Source organism: Condylostylus longicornis, unplaced genomic scaffold (genome assembly GCF_029603195.1).
Source record: "Condylostylus longicornis isolate FDR11 unplaced genomic scaffold, ASM2960319v2 ptg000047l, whole genome shotgun sequence".
Classification (NCBI taxonomy): Eukaryota; Metazoa; Arthropoda; class Insecta; order Diptera; family Dolichopodidae; genus Condylostylus; species Condylostylus longicornis.
The window spans coordinates 306,940-333,903 of record NW_026578016.1 but is presented as its reverse complement, the minus strand read 5'-3'; the positions used below and the strand labels follow the sequence as shown (position 1 = coordinate 333,903).

The 26,964-nt window shown below is 20.5% G+C and overlaps 1 protein-coding gene across 5 annotated transcripts in view; it reads right to left on the bottom strand.

The window, feature by feature from the left end:
• The window catches only part of LOC129610701 (KH domain-containing, RNA-binding, signal transduction-associated protein 3), a 33,064-nt gene extending 11,792 nt beyond the window's left edge, over positions 1-21,272 (bottom strand). The window contains exons 1-6 of one of the 5 annotated variants that reach the window (XM_055523357.1): positions 20,327-21,272; positions 8,188-8,312; positions 7,651-8,051; positions 6,041-6,157; positions 4,999-5,186; positions 1,844-2,491 (exon numbers count right to left, since the gene is read on the bottom strand). In XM_055523357.1, the coding sequence (XP_055379332.1) occupies positions 2,319-2,491; positions 4,999-5,186; positions 6,041-6,157; positions 7,651-8,051; positions 8,188-8,312; positions 20,327-20,576 (1,254 nt within the window). In that variant the 5' untranslated portion in view covers positions 20,577-21,272 and the 3' untranslated portion in view covers positions 1,844-2,318. Of the gene's footprint in view, positions 1-1,843; positions 2,492-2,562; positions 2,908-4,998; positions 5,187-6,040; positions 6,158-7,650; positions 8,052-8,187; positions 8,313-20,326 lie in introns of those variants that run through there. The other 4 variants (XM_055523358.1, XM_055523359.1, XM_055523361.1 and 1 more) reach the window with 4 other exon arrangements.
• Positions 21,273-26,964: the final 5,692 nt, after the last annotated feature.

Genomic DNA, 26,964 nt, shown 5'->3' with positions numbered 1-26,964 from the left:
TATTAAATAATTAGTTTTAAATATAATGTGTATAAATAATATTAAACATATTAATATTTTCTTAATTTTGTTTTTGTTTTAAATTGAATTTTACTATAGTACTATTAATTAATTGTTTTTATTTTATTTTATAAATCAATTTTAATTTTGTGATTTTTAAATTTAAATTACTATTATTATTTTTGTTAAGTTTTATTGTATAATCATTTGTTATATAATATTGTTGTGTATGGTTACATATATAATATAATTCTATTTTTTTGTTTTTTTTTGCTAAATTTTTTATATTATTACTTTCTTGTTTTTTTTTTTTAATTTTTAAGAGTTGCCATTAAAATACAAACATTTATTTTCATTATTTTATTTTTATTTTATTTTTTCATCCTTCTCTACAATATTAATGTGTTATTTTCATTGATTTTAAAAATTTTATTCTTGTTTTGTTTTTTTATAATGTTTTGTATTAGTATTTGTATAAGTTTTATAATTTCTTAGAAATCCTTATATTTAAATTGATTAATTTTTTTTTTTATTAATTATTATAAATTTTGTTTTTAGTTAAATTACACAAAACACTTGTTTTTTTATTTTTTATTTTCAAATTTTCTTAATTTTATAATTTCTTTTTCTTTTAATTTTTTTTTTTTTTTTTTGTTAAACTAATAAAAAAAAATAATAAACAAAAGCAAAGAAATCTGTCATTCCTTATAATTAAAAATTAAATTATATTTAAAAAAAAAATGAATTAATTTTTTTTTTTTGTGTTGTTTTAGATTTTATGAACAAATTTGAATTAAAAAAAATAATTATAATAAACATTGTTTCAATTTTGAACTAAAATTATAATTAGAAATATTCATATTAGAAATAAATCATTTGTGAAATTAACCTAAAAATTATTGTAACGTAAATTTTATGATCTTAAAATTGTTTATTAATTGTGTTATAAAATACAAAAAAAAATAAAAAAAAATTCATGATGGCAAGTAGCCAAAAATCAAAAATTTCGCTAATGAAATATTTATTTATTTTTTTAAATATTAAATTTCTATTTATCATCAGAAAAAAAAAACATTCAATTTTATTTATTCTGAATTTTATTTTAAATTAATGCAAAAATATTTAATTATTGTATAAACATTATGTTTTATATAAAAAAAAATTCATTCGAAAATAATATTACAATTAAACTATATAAAATTTGAAAACCGATTAATAAGAAATATTAAATGTAATATTTATTTATTATTTTTATTTAAAATTTTAATAATTACAATAATTTTTAAAATATTTGGTGTTTCAAACCATACTTTTATTGAAATTTTTGTATTAGAAAGATTTTTTGAATAAAACCTTTTTAATAAAATTTTCATTGTTTAATTTTAAAGAATTTTTATTAAATAATCGGAATTTTGATTAGCAAATTATAAATTTAATATTAAAAATAATTAAATAGAAATTATTATTAGTTGCCAAATGTAAATATGTATTAGAAATTAAAAAAAAGTATTTAGGTAAATTAAAAATTTTATTTGTTTTGGCAGTAAATTTTATTATTTTTAATTATCGAATAATGTTTATATGATTGTTACGCATATATATAAATTATTTCAAAAAAAAATATATATATAAATTTCAATGAATGAAAGTAAAAAATAGTATGTAATTTATTTGTTTTTCATCAAATATGAATATTTCTATTAAATATAATATAAAAATGGAATATAAATTAATAATAGTTTTCATAATATTTTCTAATTTTGTATTTAATATTTTCTTATACATTGTTACATTATATATAATATGTATTTATATATATATATATAAATATATTTTTTATGTACATTTACAAAAAAAAAAAAAAGCACATTTATATTTTTAATTTTTTTATATAATTTGTTTTTGTTTTTTTTTTTTAAATATATTCTTATTTCAATTTCATTGATTATATAATATTATTAAAGTTTGTTTTTTTTCTCTAATTTTTATTTTGTTTTCCTTTAATTTGATGAATTTCTCATCTAAATAATTATTAATTTTTATAATTAAATTTTAGCAGTATAATTTTATACTTAAAAATATTTCTTTTTGCTTTCTTTTTGTTTTTTTTTTGTTTCTCTTTTCCCTTCTTTATTCAAAATATTGAAAAATCTTGTGTTGCTTTTATGTTTTCTTGCTTTCTACTTCATCATAATAATAATTTCAGATTTTTTTTTTTTATCTTTTAGTTATTTTCTTTTATTTTATATGTTTTTTGTTTTCTTTTTTCTTAAATTTTCTCACTTTGCGTGTTTAGTTTTTGTTTTTTTCTCTTTTAATTATTTCGTTTTTGGATACGGTGCACTCTTATATCGCGCTTCACGGCTACTATGTGAATGTTTTGATGAAGAACCAACTTCATCTACGTGACGCCTTGACGACGATTGGTAATAATCTGTAGCGGGTACTGAGGTGGTTTTCCAGGATCGTGCGCTTGCTTTTGACGCTCCTGCTTCACGTAACATACAAGTGATATGTGTATATATATATAAAGTTAAAGTTTTTGTTTTAAAATTAAATATTATTTTGGAAAGTTTTTTTTTTTTTTTTTTTTAAATTTATTATTAAGTTTTTTATACGTTGTTTAATATATTTTTAATTGTTGTTTTAGAAATTTAAAATTTTTTAAATTTAATATATATGTGGTTATATAATTAATAAAAATTATTATATTTATGTATTAAATAAAAAGACAATTAAAAATTTATTTTATTAGAAAATTATTAATTAAATTTAAAATTTTTAAATTCTTCTTGGTTTTTTTTTTTTTTTTTATTGTTGATTTGTTGTTATAAATGTAAATTTAATTTTATTATATATATATATATATATATTTTTTAATCAAATGTTAAAAAAGTCAGTAACTGGCTATTTAGGGTCATAAATAAGAACAAATTAAAAAAAAAATTATAGTTGTTTTTTTTTTCTTTTGTTTGTATTTTCAAACTTTTAGATTAGATTAAAAAAGAAATTTTTTTAATATCATTTATTTGGGTTTTCTTTTTAAAAATTTAATGCATATTTTTTTTTTTTGTTGTATAAGAGTTATTAGCTGAGAATTCTGGTGAATAAAGCAAAATTATGAATAATTCTGGTAATAAAAAATTACTTATAATCGTACTAAAAGTAATTTAGATAATTAAAAACAAAATTTTGATATTAGTTCGAACTAATATTGTTTTAATAAATAATTTATATTAATTTATAGTAAATTAATAAATAATTTATTGAAAATTTTGAATAAGTAGATAGCTGATCTTGTAAAGTGACAATAATCTTTAGAATTTTATATAATTTTTATATTCCAAAGCTATGATCACGTTAAAGTTCTAATTCTTTGATCAAAATCAACTTGATTCGATATAATGTAAATAATTAATTATACAACGTATTACAAAGCTTCTATGAACCGAATATTTTTGGATTATATTATAGTCTAATAATTAGTAATCATTTATTTTAAATGTACGTATAATCACGTTTAGTCTGGCCTTCATAAATTATAAAAGTAATTTTGAAATAGAAGATATAAAAATGAAATTACATGTATGAAATAAAAAAAAAAACAATGTTTTTTTTTTTTTTTTATTATGATTAAAATAAAAAATAAACGAACAAATAACCGAAATATAAATTACGATGACTAATACGTAACGTAATGAAGAAAAATTTTCCACATGGACTGAAATAGGATGACTAATTGCAAATTGTATGTGTTTTAGATTTCAATAATTTTTTGTTGGAAAAAGTTTATTTATAAAATCTTTAAAAAAAAATTTAGTATTCTATTTGTGAAACAACAAAAAATATTTGATTTAAATTTTTGTTCCCAACATTTCATAGAATATACGCTGCTTTAGAATACTCTTGCTGTTTTCCCGATATATAAAGTACTAACATGAAGCGTTTTTTTGTTTTGTAGAAATATTCTACAAAATTTAAATGAAAAAAGTTCAAATAAAGCTAAAAAATATTAAATAAATATATTAATATATCAAATTAAAATTAATTATTAATTTTATTCATTATTAACTTTATTTACCAGAATAATTAAAATTTTTATATGTATATGTATATGGGAAAGCATTTTCTTTATGGTGTTAAATTAAATATTTGTTACTATTCATTTAAAAAATTAAAAAGCATAATTAATTAAATATTTTTTAAAATATTGATGTCAGCTATTTTTTAATTTTCTTATTTAATTTCAATCAAGTCTATATTTTAATTTTAATTAAATTCTTTAAACACAACATTCATTGGAAAAACAGAAAAAAAAAAATAAATAAATAAATAATAAATACTCTTTTTGCGCGCACACAAATTTTTATAATTATGTTTGTTAAAGATTTTAAAAATATTCTAAGTTAAATTTAAAATTTAATTGTGTGTGTGGATTATTTCTTCTTCAAAAAAATTTTTAAAATTAAATTAAAATTATATTAAAATTATTAAGAGCACTTGTATTTTTTTCTTTTTAATTTTATTATTTATTTATAAAATTTATAAAATTAATTTCAATATTTTTCAATTTAATAGAAAAAAAAATGCACAAAGAAAATTCAAATAACGGATAGAAAAAAAATTTTGGTTTTTTCTTTTTTTTTTTTTGTTTTATTTTTCATACTCAATTAATTATTTTCTTTTAATTTATATATATGTATGTATTTCTTAATAGTAAAAAAATTTTAATTGAAATTCTTTTTGTTTTAAATTGAAGTTAAATTTAAATTTTTTTAATATATATAAGAACGAACCTACAGCATTTAATTATTAAGTAGGTTAAATAAAAAAATTTTATTAATTTTTTTTTATAAAATGTATGAGGGAGCAAAATAATTTTCTAGTAAGATGGTTAATTAAAACAAAAACCAACAAAAAAAAAAAAATAATTTATGTAAATAAATTTAAAAAAAAAAAAAAAAAATTATAGTAAATAAAAAAATTAACAATTCATACCTGTATAGCTTGGTGATGGCTGATAATATTCCCTGCGATATTCTGGTTCATATTCAGCTGTCTCATATTGTGCACTTCTTGGTGGTGGTGCATGTGCATATGAATAACTATCATATACTGGAGCTTCATAAGCAACTTGTTCTTCATAATGTCGGCTAAAATAAGAATAGTTTTCGTTATAAGAGCCCCTAAAATGCAAATAAAATTTTATAAAAGAAAAAAAAAAAAAAGAAAAATAAAAAGTGAAAAAAAACTTTAAGCGTTAGTGAAAAGCTTTGGTTTGGTTCTTTTTTTTTTTTTTTTTGTTAATTATGATTTTAATCTCGCTTTAATGTTAATTATTATGTTATGTTAAAAGTGGAATGATGCTGCTCATTAATGTTAATTTTAATTTAATTTTTGTTTTAATCATTAAATATTTGATTTCTATAATACATTCCAATTGAAATTTCTCAAAATAATCTTTTTTAATAAAGAATTAGAACACATCCGAAATTCAATTTACATAGTCTGTAATATTAAATGTAATAAATATTATGATCAACAATGGAAAATATTAATTTTATAACAAACAAATTTATTTAGTGTTTAGTAAAAAAAAAAAATGGGAAAAAGAAATATGTATTAATTGAAGAAGAAATAATAAATTTAGTTTTGTTAATTTATTTTATATTTGTAATGTAAAAAGTAAAATAAAATTAAGTTTTTTTTTATTAATTTAAGAAATGTATTTACTGAAACCTTTCCTAACAAAATTTTAAATATATATAGTTTATATATTTGGAAGAAGAATTTTTAGATACACATTATAAAAAACAAAACAAAAAAAAAATAAATTAATTTTGTCTCGTTTTTTGTTTAAATAAAAATTTAAAACTTAAAAATAAATACAAAAATAAAATACCTACATAATATTTTTTTTTATAAATATAAAAATGAAATACATACGTAATTAAATAAATGATTTGACAATGAAAAACAGTGAAAAATTTTTGAATTTTCATTTCACGTTTTGTTTTTTTACTTTACACATTCAATTTACCTGTATGGTTCTTCCATTGCTGTTCTTGCTCTATCCAAAATTGAAAGAACTTTCTGTTTTGGTGGTACAGGTGTTCTACTGACTGTTTGTGGTGCATGTGGTACAGCTGCTGGTGGCCTAAAACAAAATTAATAAAATAAATTTAATAAGCAATGTGTCGGCAATAAATTAAGTTGGTACAAAATTGAAATACATATTTAAAATATAAATAAAATATAAGATATAAAATAAAACTAATATATTATTTATTAAATAAAATTTAAATATTAGATTTATTTATAAAATTTTGGCAATATATAGTTTAAATTTTATCATGAATATTTTAATTGTTTTGCGCATTTGTACCCCCTACTAATTATATAATAAAGGAATTTTAGTATTGTTAAAATGTGGCTTATCTATAAAATCTACTTTTCATAATCAATAAAAAATAAAATGTATTTTTTTTTTAAATAAGTTTAATTACATTAAAATTTATAAAGGAAAGAGAAAATAAACTTTCTAACAAAACACGTGAATAAAAATTGGCTCGAAGCCAGATTACATTAAAATTTTAATAATTTTCTCTACATTTTTTTTTTTTTTTTTTTTGTATTATTACGTACTTATGCATCAAAAAAAGAAAAAACAAAAAGTACCAAAAAAAAAAAAAAAAATCTATAAAATTTGTTGATTATTTTTTCACGCTATTTTGATTAGGTATTCGAATGCGAATACAGTCAACACAAATATGTAATGTTCAGAAACATTTTGTACATATTAAAAATAAATTGGTGAAGGACAGAATAATAATATTAATAAAAATAAATAATTAATTAAATTTTCTTATTTAAGCTACAAGTGGTCATTTTGAATATATTTTTAAATGTTTAATGCCTAACATATGGGATTTGATGATCATGTAAAGATCATTTGTATCAGAATAATAATGCATGAAAATTCAAATATTGAAATGATATATTAAAATTTTGAATATAAAAAATATTCCTGTGTACTTTCATATGTACAATTTAAATTTGCAATGCATGAGATTATACAATTTCATATGAAAGAAATTAATTTTTGGTTGTTTTCAATAACAATAAATCTTGTGGGATCAAAGAAATTTAACAAAAATATTGTTGTAAATATATAATTATAATTAAATTGTAATATAACTAAATTTAAACTTGGCAAATATTTGAAAACTTTAAAGTTTTCAATATTTAACGATTTGTTTCATCGCTTATTATAAAATGAAAATATTTTTCTTTTCCCATTGATATTCAATATGAAATTATAAAATTAGAAATTCATGCAATAATAATTAATTTCTTTTAATATTAAAGTTTTATTTATAGAATCACTTAAATTTGAAAGAAAAACAAAACGCTTTAAGATTAATTTAAATAAAATAATATTATTGCATTTGATTCTATGTAATAAAAATGAAAAACTAATAATTTGAAAAAAAAAAAAAAATTATTAAATATTTTTTCTTTTTTTAATAAATTCCATATTTTTTCTTTTTTGATTTTAAGTGTGTCTTCATGAGGTTAATTAACTTTCAGATTTAATTTTTTAAATACATACATATTTAATAGAATATAATTCTGTTTTTGATATCATACCTATATCCTATGTATGATGGTTTTGGTATAACAGCACTAGTTCTTGGTTTATATATCGTTGGTTTAGCTTCACCTTCAACTGGAGGATTGTCCATTAATTCACGCAATTGTTCTTGTCTGATAATATCATTACTATCAGGTATTAAATATTTTCTTAATTCAGCCATTGCATATGCAATACGTGCATGAGCTTCAGCTGGTGGGGCAATTGTTGATATTTCAACATGTAAATCATCATTTAAATGTGCATATTTTGGATCCAATGAATTACGTAATTCTTCTTCTTTAACACGATCTTTCATTGAATTACGTCCCAAAACAGTCATTTTACATAATGTTTCTTCTTGTAGACGACGTAATGAATTACCTTTTGGACCCAATAATTTGCCAACAAAATTAAACTAAAAATTAAAAAATATTAAATTTTTTTTGTTTTTTTTTTGATGAATGACATTTGATAAATTATAAAATGTTTATTAAATTTAAAAATTTTTGAAAATTATATTTTTTTTTTAATATATTTTATTTTTTTTTTACCTTTGGGTGCTCTCTGACAGGCACAAGAATTTTTTGGGCAACACGTACTGGTTTTTCACGGTAAATATCAACATATTTTGGATCTCTGGTTGGAATGCGACCAGTTGTTTGAACTTTTTCAATTTCTATAAAAAAAAAAAATAATTAATAAATAATTTGAAAAATAAATTAGACGAAAAATTTTAATTAATTATACGAATATATTAATAAATATATATGAGAATCTATGTTTGTATATGTGAAGATAGCCTATATACCCGCGCATTTACACATATAAACCTAGAAAGTTTTCATCAAATTTTGATTTTCTAGTTAACAATGAATATTTTGTGACATACTTTAACTATAACATATTAAAAAAATTTTTAAATACATATTGTTTTTTTTGAATCATGTAATCGATTACCAAAGTTAAAATTGCGTTTACGATCTCTATTTTTATTTTGTTTAATTCTAAAAATATAATATTAATGAGAACAAAAACATAAAAGAAATGAGGAGAAAAACAAAAACAGTATGAAGTATTTATTGCATAATTTGCTACTACATATTTATTTATTTTTTTAATTTTAATTTTAAATTTCATTTAAACAAATCGATTTTAATATATTATACAAGAATAATTACGAATTGTAATTTACACTGTTTAATTAATTGTTTTAAAAATAACAATATAATTGTAAATATATTAAATAAAATCTATACTTATAAGGAGTTCTCACAAAAAACTATTGAACACCTCTTAAATGTTAATAACATGGAATTTTGAAGAACAATCAAAATCAATTTTATATAAAAATGGCAACAATCCATTAAATTTTTCATGATTATCATGAAAAGAATGAAATGAATAGTACAGTCGATTAGAGGCCCCGATTCAGAATTTTGTTAGTTTTAAGTAAACAAGCTTTGGAAATAAATTAAGACCTATTTGATAAATTAAGAGATTAAATTTTAAACGAATACATAAGAACAGATAGAGTGAAATTGCGAGTACAATATTGCGTTTATTTTGTGCTGTTGAAAATAATTAGCTCATCAATATTGAATTCTGCAAAATAATCATAATTAGTACTGTTAATAAAATTTAATAAATTATAAAATAACGAATTTAAATTCTGCATTATGAAAATATTGACAACCCGTCAATTATGATACAAAATTATTTATGTATCATTCAATCATATATACATATAAATATATTTATGAGTGATATAAAATTAGAAAAAAGTACTCAAATTAAGTATAACTGACCTAGTTAATTATTTTTTTTTTTCTTAAAGCTATCATGCTAAAATACTTTAATTTACTTATATCAAAAAGAAATAAGTAAAAAAAAAAATATTAATCTCTTATAGCAGATATAATTTTCAATAGAATAAGAATCACATAAAATGAAGGTTTCAAGAAGACAATTAGTTCAACAACCTTTTATTATTTTTCATACATACATATAAGTAAGAAAGTATTGAAAATGATTTTGTGATGACAACAATAATAAAATATTCAAAAGAAATAGAAACAAGTAGGAAAGCAAAAAAAAAAGAACTCAAAATAAGAGAAAAAAAAGCAAAGATTGGAATTTTAGATGGTCACATTTAAGGTTCAATTAATTTTATTACACTCCATATATATATATGCACTTACTTTTGTAATATATACATATTTAATTATATTTATGTATTATAATTCTATTTAAGAATAATAAAGTATTTAATATAATATAAGTAAATACCCATATACATATTTGTTAATTTAATTTTTTTTTAATACAAATAATGAGTAAGAAGGGGTAGAATATGGGAGTAAAAATTTAAAGGGGATAAATTTTTATTGTGTAGTTCTAATATGAACACTATTGAACAAAAAATATTAGGAGAATATTAGGAAAATTTCATTCAAAATATTCTTTAATTTATTCACATAGTTATATCAGAAAGTGAAAACGTTTGCAGTGTTATTAAGAGTGTTCCCTACGAGTGTGTTACACTCGGTAGTAGGAGAAGAGTGAGGGTGGGCTTTGGTCTCACGGCTTTGTTTGCTCCATAAGGTATTCGAATTCATCAGAAGGGTTGATCTCGAGCAGGTGCTTAGATGCCCTGCTTAGATGAATCTACAAAAGCAGGATTACTATATTAGTGCCTGATAATAAAGTAAGTATACTAATTTTCGTATTCAGGATATTATAAGCTAGAGTTCAATATTGTATTGAGTTTTAATACTTATATATAAACAAGTTTCTATTTACATAGGAGCAAGTTTCTATTCTACAATTTACCTTTCTTCAATTTCTTGGTATTTATGTACACTTTGTAAGTATGTAATTAAAATTAAATTTACTTATTTTAATACTTATAGTTAATAATTAAAATTACAAATAAATTATGAAAATATCAGATTTTGTTCTTCAATAATATTTCAAATTAATTATAGGAAACAAAAATATTTTAATTTTGTTTTTTTTTCTTTTTATAATTCATTTGTTATTTCAATATTTTTATTTGTTTTTTAATGAAGAATAAAAAAATAAGAAAAACAGACCATAACTGATTACCATTATTTATAACTATATTTGTGCCTACATAAATTTATGGGAATATTTTCAAAAAATTTACTCGAAAGAAATGAATTTTAAGTAAAACGGTTTAAGTGGTTTTTCTTCCCCCCAATTTTCATTTGAAATTTTAAGTCAATAAATATGATATATTATTCGTCAATCACAAAAAAAAAAAAATAACAAGAAAAATATGTTTTTGATTTAATAAATTTTCAATATCAATAACATTTTTTTTTTCCCCAATATATTTGAATTTCTATTAGAATTATTTTCATTTAAATTTTATGCATAAATTCATTTAATTAAATTTTATTTCATTTATGAGCCAATTACCTTGAAATATTTGTTTTTAATATTATTTTTTTTTTTCTTTTCTTTAGAATTTTTCAAAGCAATTATTTTTTTTAAGTGGTAGTCAGTTCCATTTTTTCTTCTTGCCATTTTACTATTGCCGAAATTTATTTCTAATGGAAAACAAATTTTATTTATTCTGTCCTACTTTTTATTTTTCTTTTAAAATTTCATTATTTTTTTCAAGAAACTAATTTATAACAACAAAAATAAATTAATATATGTATATATGAACTTCTGTATTTATATATATATATATATAACTATGAAAATAGTTACTAAATAGAAAATTAGAAGAAAACTTTCGCAATTTTTTTATTTTATTTCTTTATGTTTGTTTTTGCGCGACAGTAGAGTCTAAGTTATATTGAATAACAAAGGTAATTGTTTATTTAATTAGGAATTGTCCTGAATTGAATTGTATGTGCAATTAAAAAATATTGTAGGTTATACAAATATAAAATTAAATTTATTTTAATTATTATTTCATAAAAATTCAAGGATCAAAATTTTGGAACATAATAATTTTTATTAAATTTACATATATATTTTATATGTTTATATACAATATATTTTACATGTTTGTTATTTAAATACAATAAAATCAGATTTTATTCTTTATCGAAAAACAAGATTCATTCTAATATATGGCAAAAAAGTCATGAAAATTTTAAGTAATAGTATATAAAACAATTTTTTGTTTTTAAATATATCACATTATTATAAACAAATATGGACACACTTATTTTTTTTTTATTAAATTATTTTACAGTGTTAATTTCAAATATTTTACATTTTGTTGTCTGAAATTCCTAATATTTAACATAATATCTTAAACAAACATTAAGATCTGCCAAGTGTTTTTGCTTTTTTTTTTTATAAGTAATAAGCAATGAATGAAAAGTGTGCTCTCGCGATAAAATGAAATAATAGAAGATAATTAAAGTTAAAAATAAATTAAAGTAAAATAAGTAAATAACTAAAAATAAAAATACAACATAGTAAATTTAAGTATATATAAAAAAAAATTTCATTCATAAAAAAAAAATAAATTCAATTAATTACATCACGTGATTGTAATTAAACATATGTGTACTTATAAAATGACGTCGCAATTTTGGTCGTTTTCCATACAAAAATTTGGGTAAAAAAAAATAAATTTTTGATTTTTTATAAATATTTAATATATGCACTTAATAATTTCTGATTCTAATAAAAAATTCTAATTTTAATAAAAATTTAATTAGAAATATAAATCTTTCCAAAAGTATTTGGTAGAGGCAAGCCTTATAGAAATAATTAAAGCATATAATCTTATGTGTTTTGCTTGCTAACACAATGACATGAACTGGGAGCAAATATTTTACTTAATGTACTACACATATATTTAACACAATACTACATAAGTATATATTTTGTAAACCAAATTTATGCCTAATCAATTAAGTACAATTTTATGAATAATTTATGTAACACTGTTGAGTATGAAGAAAGATTTCCAGATAATTTAAAAATATAAAATTTCCATTTAATTCTTAAATTTTAATATTAAAAGTAAGGATTTTATAGAAAACAAATTATTAAAATAAGTATGAAATAAGGATTCTTAAAAATAAAATATGTATAAGTAAGTGTATTGAATTTACTTATTCTACATTTTTTCTACAGTTTTTTTTTTGTATTCGTGTACTTATTGGAAGAAATTAAATAACAAGTAAGTATGTATTCAGTAACAAAATATTAAAAAAAAAAAATTTGCATATACTCGTATACATAAAATAATAATTCGATTTTCGAAGGTCATTATGTGTATGTGTACAATATAAAAATAAAAAGTACTCTTTATTGTTTGTAACATAGATAAAAATTATTTATATACAAAGTAAAATGTGAATATTAATGCCTTCTTAAAATTTATCTTGATTTTTTTTTAAATAATTTTATAAAAAAATTTATTTTTTTTACGCCCTTACTAAATGAACCTTATTAGTTCATTTTTTTTAGTGGCAAGTGGTCCATAAATGTTATGATTTATTAAAATATAACTGAGAAAAAATATTCAATTGAAATTTTGATAAGCTAGGTATATGTTGAAAATCATTGCATTCTTAAAAAAATTCTAAAAGAAATACTTATGTGAAAGAAATTTTAATCCTTAAATAATATTATATTATTGTTATAACAAACATACAATTATTATCAAAGTAGAATTCCGGTTCAGACTGTTCTTATATATTCCAGTTTTTAATTTACACATACTACTTACAGTTCATAATACTAAATAATTCAATAATGTTCTGAATTGTTTCATTGTATGCTCCTGCTAAATTTTTACTTATTTTTAAACAAATTATATTTTTAATCATTCATGTGTTCAAGAAAATCTCAAAATCAAATAAATTAATAATTTATTTTATTATTCCTATATTATAATATACTCAGTATAACTGCTTCTAAAATGAAATTCGTCTAATTCGAAAAATAAATTATTAAAAGTGAATCGAAACTATTTCTTGTTAGTAAAAGACTAAAAAAAATTTCTTTAGAAACAATAAAATATACGTTAAAAAAAAATAATAACAAAATAAAATCACAGTACCTAAAAGTACTTATGCGAATGAAATCAAATTAATTTTTGTTAAAAAAAAAAAAATTCTTATGATTTCAATTAATAACACTCACACATTAGATATTTTATGTAACAATAAATATTTTTAAAGCTATATATTTGATTTCATTTCATTTATTACAATTAAATTTCGAGGATATTATAAATTTCTTTTTCATTTAATAGTAATATGTTCTCTTATATGAAGATATTTCATATGTAATTGATTTGCATCCAAAAATTGACGAAGAAGTTGTGTGAATTTTTGAAAATCAAATGTGTTCTACTGTTATTATTATTTGTCCCTAACTTAAATATACTTTTCTCCGTTTTTAATCCGTCTAAGAGATTTTGCTTAAACTTATAAAGATAAGAATAAAATTTCCTACAAGCAATTTCACTTTAATCAAAAAAAATTCACTACTACTAATAGAGTTCTAATTATTGAATTGATTATCCTAAAGTTGTATTGAACTTAAATGTATAAGTGTGCTACTTAAATATTTTCACCTAAATTTTCACCTAAAAACTAAAATTAGATACTAAAACAAAAAAAAAAATAAATAATATGTATTTTCTTTTATATTTTATAATAATAATTATACCTCATGATTTTTAACAAATTTATTTTTTCCTTTCATTATTTTCATTTTAAAAATAATAATAATAACAATAATAATAAATAAGTAGAAAATAAAAAATGAAATTGTCAACTTTAATATGTTTTTGTTTTCTTTTTTCATTGTTTTTTCTTCTATTTTATAATAAATAACTAAAAATTTATTTTATAATACATATAAATATATATTTTTATATATATATATTTATATATCTGTACATAATATAGAATATTCATATAATATGTATATATTTAACAGTAATATTAAAATTATGAGTATATCACATAAGTATTACGTATTACCAACTGATTTTGTACAATATGTTGATATTTAAAATAAATAATATAAAATAAAATGAAATAAAATAAAAAATGAAAACAAAAAAAAAATATTTTAGAACCACTCAACCAATTTAACCACCTACACAATTTTAATACTTTATAAGTTATAATGAGGATTTTAATACGTCAAATTTCTGACACAATAACAAAAAATATGTTTGGCCAAACTTTTTTTCTTCTCTTTTTTTTTTTATTTGTTTTAATAGTGTTGCTCGTTATTTTAAGTATATATTATTTTTTTTTCTTGTTAGCTAGGGATTAATATTTATGATATATAGTCCTCTTTGTAGATACCTACAATTTGAATCTATAGAATAGAATATATACCTATGTTAAATACATAATATTAAAATATATTATAATAAGGTTATCTAAATCTAATATGTACATATTTTTTAACATACATTGATGTATAATAGTATAGTATACCTAACAAAAAAAAAAAAACTAAAATATAAATCACCTGTTAGTCATACAATTTTATGTTCTTATGTGTACATTGAAATTTCGTGTTATAAAAAGATAAAATAAAAATTATTTTCAAAATTTAACATGGTCAATTAAAATTATTTAATTAAATTAAAATAAAATTAATAAAAACAACAAGTTATAATAAGTAATTAATGATTTTTTTAATCTTAAAACATTTACTTTAGTTTATTTTCTGTTTTAATTATTCTTTCAAATAATTTATAAAAACATTGAAAGGAAAGAATATTTATTTTAAAAATTAAAACGATTTATATTTTAAATTTTAAAAGTAATTTTTAAAATAAATTCTTTGTATATCATTTTATATACGTACTTATATTTCAAATCAAATTTTTATAAATCAAAATGAATAATGTACATACTTATACAGCAATACACAAATGTAAAAAAGAGAGAAATTAAAATGTAATAATAAATTTCAATATAAATATCTAATTCTTATAATAAAATTTTAAAATTATTTCAGAAATATTAAAATAACAATTAAAAATATTCATAAATGAACTTATATACTAACTATTTGTTTAGATATACTTTTATATCACTATATAAAAGTATATCTAAATAAATATATATAGTGAGTGCACAATAAAAAGTATTGTTGTATGGTATTGTACAAAATTTATGAGTTCATTTAAAATTTTGAACTCAATATTGTGCATTATAATTGTATTTTTGTATTTATTCAAATTTTAAAATAAAATAAAAATGTACATAAATTATTGAAATTTTTTTGTTTAAATATTTTCTATATAAATTGATTTTTATTAATAGAAGAAAATTTGTTTATAAAAAGTAAATAAAAGAATTGTTTTCTTCTAAAACCAGATCAAAATACTTAGTAATTATATTTCAAAAAAAAAAACCAAAAAAAATAAATTTATTTTCTTTTTTCAAGTATTTAAAGCAAATATATACAAATTAAACATAAAAATAACCTATAAAAATTTTAAATATCAAAGAGTTGAAAAGAAAAATTCGATTGATTTCTTTTTATTACCTTATCTTGCAAAAATAAATTAAAATTAAACTTTAAATCAATTTTATATACTTAATTCAATTTTGTTCTTCTTTAATTATTAGTTATTTTTAATTTCTCTCCTCTTGTATTCAGCTACTTAGTTAAACATAAGCTACAATACTTATGTATTTACTTTGTTCTTGCTTTTCTTTACTTGAATAAAAAACAGACTATTCTTCATTTCTTTAGATTTCTGATTTTCCAATATTATGACTACTTAAGTCTAATTATTATGTGTATGTACATATATATGCATATAAATTTATTTTTTTCTGATTGACATCTTCAAGATGATATTCTAAAATTATAAAGAAATATTATTCGAGAAAAAATTATGTTTATGTTTCTAAAAAAAAAAAAACTACGCATACTTATTATTTTTTATTTGTATAAAATTTGATTTTTTGTATATTAATTGACTATTACTTATAGAATATAAAAAATTATTGTTTACAAAATCCAATTAATGTATACTTATATATTTGTGCCTTTTCCTCTAACAGTAGGGAGCAAAATTCTTTATATTAAAATACTAATAAGTAAATATGTATCTGAAAAATGTAACTCAAAAAAAATTATTTTGTAAATATAGGTAAGTTGTGCTGCATGGTAACAATTGAACGTACAATCTGAACGATGAAAGAACTACTTATTGATTTTAACTTTTAAGTTTTTAATTCCAATGTCAGTAGATTTTTAATTTGATTTCGGACTAAAAAACCTAAGTTAAATTTATTCAATCAAAATTTCTCGTTCACTGGCTAAAAATATCCCTTTATACTTATTACTTGTGCTTGTCCATACAAGTAAGAAGCTATTATCGCAAAGATTTGTTCTATTTTACTTAGTTAGTCAAATTTGAATTGTAAATAAGTATACATTTTTATGTATTAACTTCTGAAATGTATTTAAATTATTAATTAAGAAATTGAGACAAAATCTGCAACTTATTCAAGTATGAAAAGTAATTATTTTGAAAGTCATAATTTTTTTAAGTTTTAATTAATGTATTATATACATACATAAGTTAATTTAATTTAGCAAACTTAAATTTGACAAAGATAAAAAAAATTTAAGTTAATTCAATTCCTTTCTAATTTTCTTATATATTATTTATTGAAATAAAATTCAATTTAATTAAACACTGTATAAGTACAATTTTTATATGATAATCACTTAAGAACTATTTTCGCATAATTATTACTTAAATTAAATCGCTGATTATTCGGATTTCAAAATTAAATAATATAATATAGGCACCTACCTACTTAAATTAATCTAATTAAAATTTCAAATTAAGAACAAAACAAAAAAAATTTTTTTTCTTTTTTCTCTCAATAAAATATTTTATAACCAGTCCCTGATATATCGATTATTTTAGCAACAATTATTTATTTATTATGAAAGTGTAAAAATGATAACGTAAAAAACGTAGAAAATTAAAACTTTTCTCAAGGTAAATAAACAACAGGCAAAAAAAAAATCAAGTTAAATAGAAAACTAAATTTTAAAAATCAGATTATAAAATGAAAAACAGCAAAAATATTGATTAGAATTCTAAAAAATAAAACTATTTAAATTTTTATTTCAATACTTAACATATGTAACTAATAAGTATTGATTTTATAAAATAATATAATCGAATATTAAAATGTAGAAGGTTTCGCTTTAAAATGGATTTAAAAGCGAATCTATTAGATAGATAGGTAGGTATGTGTACTTGGATCAGGATATTATAAAAAAATTAAGTAGGTACATTTACACATTTGTTTACCTTTTGTTTTCCTAAAATGTAATTAAAATTTTACATTTGTATATACAAAAGTAAACATTTAAGAGAAAAAAACTTTTCTTTGGGTAAACAAAAGGAAAAAATCAAATTTAAATGATAATCAATAAACAGGTAAAACTAAATATTTAAATACATTTAATTAAGAACAAAAAGAAAAAAAAAATTAAATTTAAAATTTTAAAATATAAAAAGCAAATGTTCAATAAAAATAACTAAAAATTATTTTAAAATAGAAAAATCAAAAAAAAAAAAACTCATTTTTACATTTACAAAAAAGTTCAATGTCACGGTCAAAAAATGCGCTTTTCATCAATATTTATATTTTATTTTAATACAAGAGAAAAACAAGAACGTATACAAAAAAAAAAAAAAACAAACAAGTGTTCTCACTATTCAATTTTTTTTTTTTCATTTTTCTTAAAAATTTAAAACTAAAAGATTTAAAATACTTTTTCATTTGTATATGCTTTTAAATTTTTTTTTGGTACGTCATCGTTATTTCCGGATTTCCTATTTTTGAATCATTCTAATTTACATACATTTCCATTAATTGGAAATGTACAAATGTGCCCCTCCAAAAAAAAAAAAACAAAAATAATTTTCCATTTTTTTTTTGAAAATACATGAGTATGTCTACCCTAAAAACCAACCTACAAAGTTCCTTTTCTTTAGCACTTAACGCATGTGCAATCTTTAATATTAATATTTTTAAAATAAATGTTTTTTTTTTTAAATACATGCCTACTTCTGTAGAATATAAGCATGCATTTTCTTATGTCATTTGATTTTTATACATTCTGTAGTTACAAATAGAACCATGAGGGTAGGTAGCAATCTAGCCTACTCATATTATACGGGACCTCTGAGTAATCGAGCTTAAGAAATAAATTTAGCAATGGTTAATATTTTTAATACTAATCTATTTATTTTATTGAATGACAGACTGCAGATGCATGGAACAAAATTAAATTTTTGTATTGCGACTACAGGAACTTACATTAATAAGGTACTTATGTATATATCCATACGTTAATCACGCTTATAATTATTAATTCAGCAAATTTCATAAATTTTTGAAAATAATATTTGTAAGTAATGTAATTAGCATCCATATCTATTACATTAGGCCCTATTTATACATACATGTACATTATTATATATAAAATTTTTTTTTTCCAAAAAATTATTTATAATTTTATTATACGAATATTTAATTAAATAGGATCCTCAAATAGATTGTGGTGTTAAAATTAAATTATATTATTAACAAGTTTTTTTGCCTTTTCTTTTTTTTTTGTTAAATTATTATTTTTTTTTTTTTTGATAACATAATAAAAATGTGACGCGGCCGCAGTTTTTCACATCATTTTCTTTTGCTATTTTCTTCTTATTTTTTTTTTTTTTTTGTTTGCTTTTATCAAATACCTACGAACTTTGAGACTATTGATTTTTCAATAAAACATGATGATGAAAATATGAAAAATAAGCAAAATAATAATAAGTAGAGACAGAAACAGAAAAAAAAATAATAATAAAAAAGAAAAGAAAAACAATTATATATACAATATGTATGTGTGTGTGTACATATGTAAATATAAACTAATAAAAAATATCTAGATATGTAAATATGTATGTATATATATTTGATTTGAGTATAGATGTGTATACCTACAGGTATCTTACAAGCTTTTCGAAAAGGAAGTAGAATAGAAACTTTTTAATTTTTTTGGGTTTTTTTTTACTTTTATAGTTGTTGTTGTTTTTGGTTAGTTCTTTATCGGATCCCTACATATTATTATTTTTTACTGTTTTTGTAAGTTTGAGTTACAAAAAAAAAAAAAATATATTGAAAAACATGACAAAAAAAAAAACCAAGGGAAAAAACTGAATTCATTCTTTTCTTCTGTTTTTTTTTTGTGTTTTTTTTGTAAGGTTCAGCCATTTTGATTTCTTGTTTTCCTTCTTCTATTCCATTATATTCAAAAATAATAAAATTTTCGTTTTTTATTTTTTTTTTCTAAAATGCTTCTCAAATATAATTTTTTGTTGAATAATTAAATTAAATAATTTTTTTTTTTTGTTCTCTCCAATAACAAGACACTAAAATTAATAAAAATTAACTAAGAATTAAAATTATTAATTATTAGAAAAAAAAAAATCATCTTCCTGCCAAAGAAAAATTATTTTTTTTTTTTTATTTTAAACATGTCGCATTATTCATTAAAGTGGGTAGAGAGGTTGGTATAATCATTTTGGTCATCATTACACACAAACAAACACTATATAATATTAGAGATTTTTTGTAATACGTAGGAAATTAAATTATGTGGGTATTTATTTAAATTTAATATTCTCACCTGCATCCAATAAACGTTCACATATTGGAAATTTTTTATCTAATTTGCTTTTTTCTAATATGCAATCTTTTAGATATTCATTTGCCTTTTCATTAATATGGCTTCCATCTTGTTGATGATCATTGTTTTCTTCTGCACCATTTCCACTTTTACGTTTAAAATCGGTTTCTTCATCATTATTATATGAATAATCGCCATTACCTTCATAGGTATCACTCAATTTTGATTGGCTTTTTTTATTAGGTGCCATTCCTTATGAATTTTTATAAAATTTTCTTTTTTTTTTGCTTTTTTTTGAATATCTCAATTAAAATTTTTTATTTTATTAAAAATCTAATTTTTTTTTTCAATTTTTTATGCTTTCTCTTTCTTTTTTTTTTTATGTAATATCTATGATTTAAATTTTTTTTTTTATTGATTTTATTATCCTCAAAAAATAATATTATAGAAATGAAAAGTTAGCGAAAAAAAAATTTTTTTTCTTTTTTTATATTTTTATATATATATTGTGTATATAAATATATATATATATATTAATTATAATTTTATTTCACCGTATTCACTAATAATTTTGTCCATTTAAGCGTGTTTCTTGTTCTTCTCTTCTATTTTTTTGTTTTTCTTTTCTTTTTTTTTTTTCGAAAACTTCATTAACAAAATGCCGAAGATATACTGACCACAGAAAAGAAAATTTTATTTAAATAATAAAATTGAAGAGCATAAAAAAATACAATAACAAAATATTCAGAGCAAATATAGAAGATGCTATTCTATTTTCTACTTTGAATTTCTTTGCACACGCGTACTTTATTTTTTTTTAAATTATAAAAATATAAAAATGTTGAGAGAAAATTGATATTTTTTTTTTTTAAATGAAAGTTCAGAGAAATTTTTTTACGTATACTTTACTTTCAATTTGCTACGACACGACAGCTACTTTATTTTTTGTTCAATCCAAGCCGTTTAAATAAAATGTCAGAAATGACAGTGTTAATAATGATTGGGTAATTAAATGTCATTCATTAAAAAAAAACAAGGGATGTGTTGAATTGATGTTTTCATTTGTTTCGTTTTTATTGTTAGTACTAAATAAATTTTTTCGGAATGAATGGAATTGAAATAAATGAAAATATTTTTGTTTCTGTTCATTGTAAGGTAACCCAATAGATGTCTCTGAATGAGATTTGCGAAAATTATTAAAATATTAAAATTTTGTTTAGATTTTTTTTTGATAATAATAACGTTATAAATAATAAGTATGTATTCAGTTTTATTCAATTTCAGGTACTACATCGAAATATTTCAATTTAAAATAATGTTTAACGTAATGGTTAATTGATGCTGTAAAACAAAACGACTGACTGTAAAGTATTATGAAAAGTTAGCAACACACACGAACATTGAAACGTCAAAACTCAGTTTAGCAGGGTTTGAATAATGGTTCCAGGATATTAAAATGGAAGAAACCTTCTGATTTACTATAAATTTTTGATTGATCTATATTAAATAGTTATAAAATATTAATTAAATTGACAAAAATAGTTAAAATGTTGGGAAACATTTATGTCTTTCAGCAGCCATCATTAAATTAATTAAGTTAAGATTTACAGAAATAATTAGCTTATGGTTGGTCAATTGGGCTAGTTTTAGCGCTACATATAGATAATAAATCTAAATTAAAAAAAAAATAATGTTTAAGTAGGTAAATAAATATTTATAAATCATGTTTCTGAGTATCGAAAATGTATTACAACATGTTGTACATGTGAAGTGTAGCGCGCCACCTTATGAAATTATTAAACTTAAATATTGAAATTGTTAATGATATACATATTGTTAAGTCAAGTTTGATTAATAATATTGGTTATGAATTTAATTATTTAATAAGTGAATCAGAGAAAAGGCAGTCAAAATTATCTATATTAGATTAAATTTCAAGATGTATAGCATTATAAAGAAAGCCTCGTGGCCGACAGTCCTGCCGATGCGCCTACTTAGCGTGAAAGTTATAGCTTCTTCATTGATGTATTCCTCCATAACTCCGATATAGGACATGAACTATTGTATTTTAAACTTAAATTAATTATAGATTGTGTTATATGTGCGAATTTGCTCATTCATTTTGATAACTTTAACATATTTAAAGAAAATTTATAAAGGACATGAAATTAAAAATTAAGTGTTTCATATTGCATTTTGTGAACAAAAGTATTTTGAAATTAAATTGAATTTTAAGTTTTTAATTTAATTTTTAAATAAACTAGTAACATTTCTTGGTTTTAATTTTAAATTATGCGGAGGTATTTGTAGGATTATAAAACTTGCAATACAATTGTTCTTAAATTGCATGTGCACGAATTATGTAAGTATGTTATTTGTATGAAAAATGATTTTGTTACAATATTACATAACATTATAAAATACTTTTAACTTTAAATTTATAAAATTATTTTTTGCAAATTTGATTTATCAACTTTAGGATATTATTACGAGATACTTAATAAATTTTTAATCTAAAATATTTTCTTTATTACCATCTATTTTAAATCGGTGTCGTCGTGTTCACAATTTTCTCTAAGTCCTATAGGTATGCCGCCTCGAAAGAGTTAATTTAAAATTTGTAATTATTAATTACACTAATAATTCTATTTAAATTTAGTGTTACTATGTTATTTGATCAAATATGTCAAAAAAGTTATGAAACAAAAATAATTTTAAAGCATTTAGGACAGATAATCTGGCGAATTAAATTATTTGTCAGCAAAACCTTACACATTCTTATATTTTTAATGTAAACCGCGTGAATATTACAAATGACAAATGAATAAAATTATACACCTTATATTTTATAGGATCATACGTGGATCATAATAAAACTTTGAATTGGTTTATATGCTCTGTGTGTTCCAAATTTTAGTATTGGATCTGGCATATTAATAAAAACTTTTTTCCTTAAACAAAATTTTTACGGAATAAAAAAAAACCTTTTAAAAGTTTTTCTCATTTCCTGACGACTTTATTTTCTTATGCACACACACACGTATGTATGCAATTGTAATGTAAAATATTTTCCGAAAAAACACAAAAACTTAAAACAGTTATAATTTATTTTTGTTTTTTTTGCGTTTATTGTTTTTTTTTTTTGAAAACTTTATGCCCCCAATTAATATTTAATTTAAAGTCTTGTTTATATTTATAATGTCCTTTTAGAAAATTTGACACATCTTCATTTTACTATAAGAATGTTGTTTTTTAGAGTAAGAACTGGTAAATTTAATATAATTTAAAAAAATAAACTATTTTAAAAATTTCATTTGGAAACATTTCTGTTAACCAATTTATTTTCGAAAATTAATCAGTTTTAAAGCGAAACATTTAACCATTTTATAACTTTTATATGAATTTATTCATGACAATCATTTGGTATATAAGTTTGTACAAAAAAAAAATCTGATGTGGTCAGCACATAACCGACCGCATTGTGTATTGTCTAGTTAAATGAAAGTGTTACAGAATATTATAAAAATGTCTGTTAAATACTTCTTTCCAATTTTTAGGACATTAGTAAGCTTATAGTTAACATACTTAGAAAAATGTAAATTTGGCTCTTAGTAGAGTTTCGCTTTGTGCTACCCGAATTCCCTGAATTGCTCGCCAGTTAGTTTGGGTAACAACCAGAAGTCAAATATCAAATTTCAAGAAATTCCATCAATTTGTTCTGTGGATATGGTGAAAAATGTAAAATCGGCCCGCAAATCAGTTCTCGAGCCCTGATCTTTCCAAAAAAGTTATATGTTCATTGTTTTAATACGAGGAGTTCATATATTTAATTTCAATAAAATCGGTTGATTATTTCTCTTTATATACACAAAAATGTATATTTGGCCCGTAGTAAACGTCTAGTTGCCGATGCCTGATTTCTTCCAAAACATACGAATTTTTGCGGATGGTCGACCTGAGCTTATATATAAAATTTCAAGTAAATCGGTTGAATACTTTCTTCAAAATGTTCCAAAATGTAAAACAGGCCCGCTAAAAAGTGCAGTTCCCGAGGCCTGATATATACCAAAAGTTGATCGATCCGTGCCATGGTGGAAACAAACTTACATATAAAATTTCATCAAAATCGGTTCAGCCGAACTTGAGATACACGCGTGCACACACAGACCGACAGACGGACAGACCGACAGACCGACAGACCGACAGACCGACAGACCGACAGGTTGCTAAAAATAGTTTATTTACACTTCCCTACTATGGAGAAGTACGTTCCCACCGAAAACTTGATATGCAAAATTTGTTGCCATCACATAACCTACCTATTGTTTACACAATACGGTCGGTAAAAATGTCAAATAGGTTATTCAAATTTTTAATAAATTAAATGAATTTTAATTAAATTTTTATTTTCAGTTTAATAAAAAAAGTTGTAATTTTATTTTAAGTATAATTACGAAAAAGATGTTTTGATAAGTTAAATCCTAAGCTAAAGCCTGTGTTCACTAGTGAAAACGCTCAGCAAATTTACCCATATTAACATTACCTTATAACTCTAACAAATCACTTGCATAAAGTAGGTATAGTATAAGACCCAGAATATTGCTCTGATGCATATCAGCACTAATTTCTCTAAGCGTAAGCTCTCGTCTTGTTTAATTCGAAAACATCAAACTTTCTTGGTAAAATTTGTTAAACAGCCGGACTACGCGAAACATTGCCGAACATATTTTTTTCTAAAATGCCTTTTCTGCAATATTTGTTATTCTATGAATTACTTTGAAATTAATTTCTTGTTTTCTATTATTGGCCATATTTAGTCTATTTAATATCAATTTTCCAAAAATGGAAAAATTTTGGGAAACTCTCTTGAGAAAAAATTTTTTGTACAATCAAAAGAATTTTTTTATATGTGTATATAAAAGCATTGATAACTATTCCGAAGACGTAATTACGAATTAGATCGTTGAACTGTCTAACTAATAAAGATGCACTTGTAAGAATTTAGAGAGTCAAGGGTATCGTTAACGATTGTGGATATTACAACAGTTTAATTGTGGAAAAATATATTTAGCTTAAAAATTTTAATTGATTTGTGAAATTTTTTCAAGTTTCATTAATTTTAATTATAATTTTTGTCTTAAAAATGAATGATTATACTATGCCATTCGACATGTTGATGGGACTATATTAAGTTTGAAATTCTTTGAATTCATAATATATTTTTTGCGGAATTACAATTGAAACTTAAAAGACTGTAATTTAGTTGACTTCAATTTCATGAATGAAAAATATACTTAAAAAGTGTAATAATTGTGCAGTTACCTATTTGCCGCACCCCCCCTCCTCCGCCACCCTCGTTTTATTTCTTGTTTTTGTTTTCAAATAATAAATTTATTTCTAAAATTTTCAACATTATAAAAAACATAAATTTTTAATATTCGGCACGAATTAATAAACATTTTATTTTAATTTTTTAAAAATCATTAAAAATTTTTGTTATGGTGTTTGTGAGTGAATTTTTTATTTTTTTTTTAAATAATTTTAAATTATTTACTACTGAATTCAATTATATATTTCGGACTAAATTAATATTTGACCATAAATTTTTTTTTTATCTCTGAGGATTTTAAGTGAAAACAATATTATTTACTTTAGTATTTAAAACAATTAAAAACCATAATATTTGTTTGGTTACCGAAAAGTTTTCTTTTTTATTTTTATTTTATTTTAAAACTTTTTCACATAATTTTATTAGTTTCTATACACACAAACACATAATATACTGCTGGTAACTAAATCTATCTATAAGTGTGCATGTTTTAAAATAAATTTTTTGTATTGTTGAAAATTGGACTGTATAATAATTAAAGAAAAATTACAGATAGAAAATGAATTTTTTTATATGTTGCAGTTATTTAAGGTGAGAAATGGAAATATTTTTTGAAAAACAAAAATAAATTGTCAATAATGGTGGATATGTTCGTCCTCTTTTGCTTATTTACTCTTTAGAAAAATTTTAACTTTGTAGCAAATTTTAATCAAATCCTGTAGTACCTCAATTATATTGTATTTATATTTAGCGATTCAACCAATAGGCATTGTTTATTTGTTTAAGAATAACAAGTCCAGGGCTTAAATTAATTAAACTTAAACTTTATAGTATTTATTTGAAGCTTGACTATCCGGCAGTAAATTAAGTTTCCTTTTTTCGAATATAACTTTGATAATTTGAAAATCACTCAATTAATTTGTACTTTAAATTTGAATCACATACCGATAGCGTGTAAGCGAAATCAATATTCTAGTGATCAAATTCAACGAAATTTATAGTCTTTAATTCAACGGAAACTGTGAAAAAAATTTGAAATTCTAAAAAATTTTTTATTGGTCTAAGTTAAACTTAGGTTTGACGTATAATTAAGGGAGAACAGCGGCTTGCCTTAGGCTGGAAAAACTCATCTGGCATCTATTGTTATTGCCTTTTTTTTACGGTAATTTTATTGAGCACGCTGTGAGTAAGAGATTGGGTGTAACATCAAATATATCAAATACATGAAATTTTGATTGAAACTTTTTGGTCGTAGTCAAAATTTGATGGGTAATGAATAAAATTTCATACTAAATATTTTGGAATTGAA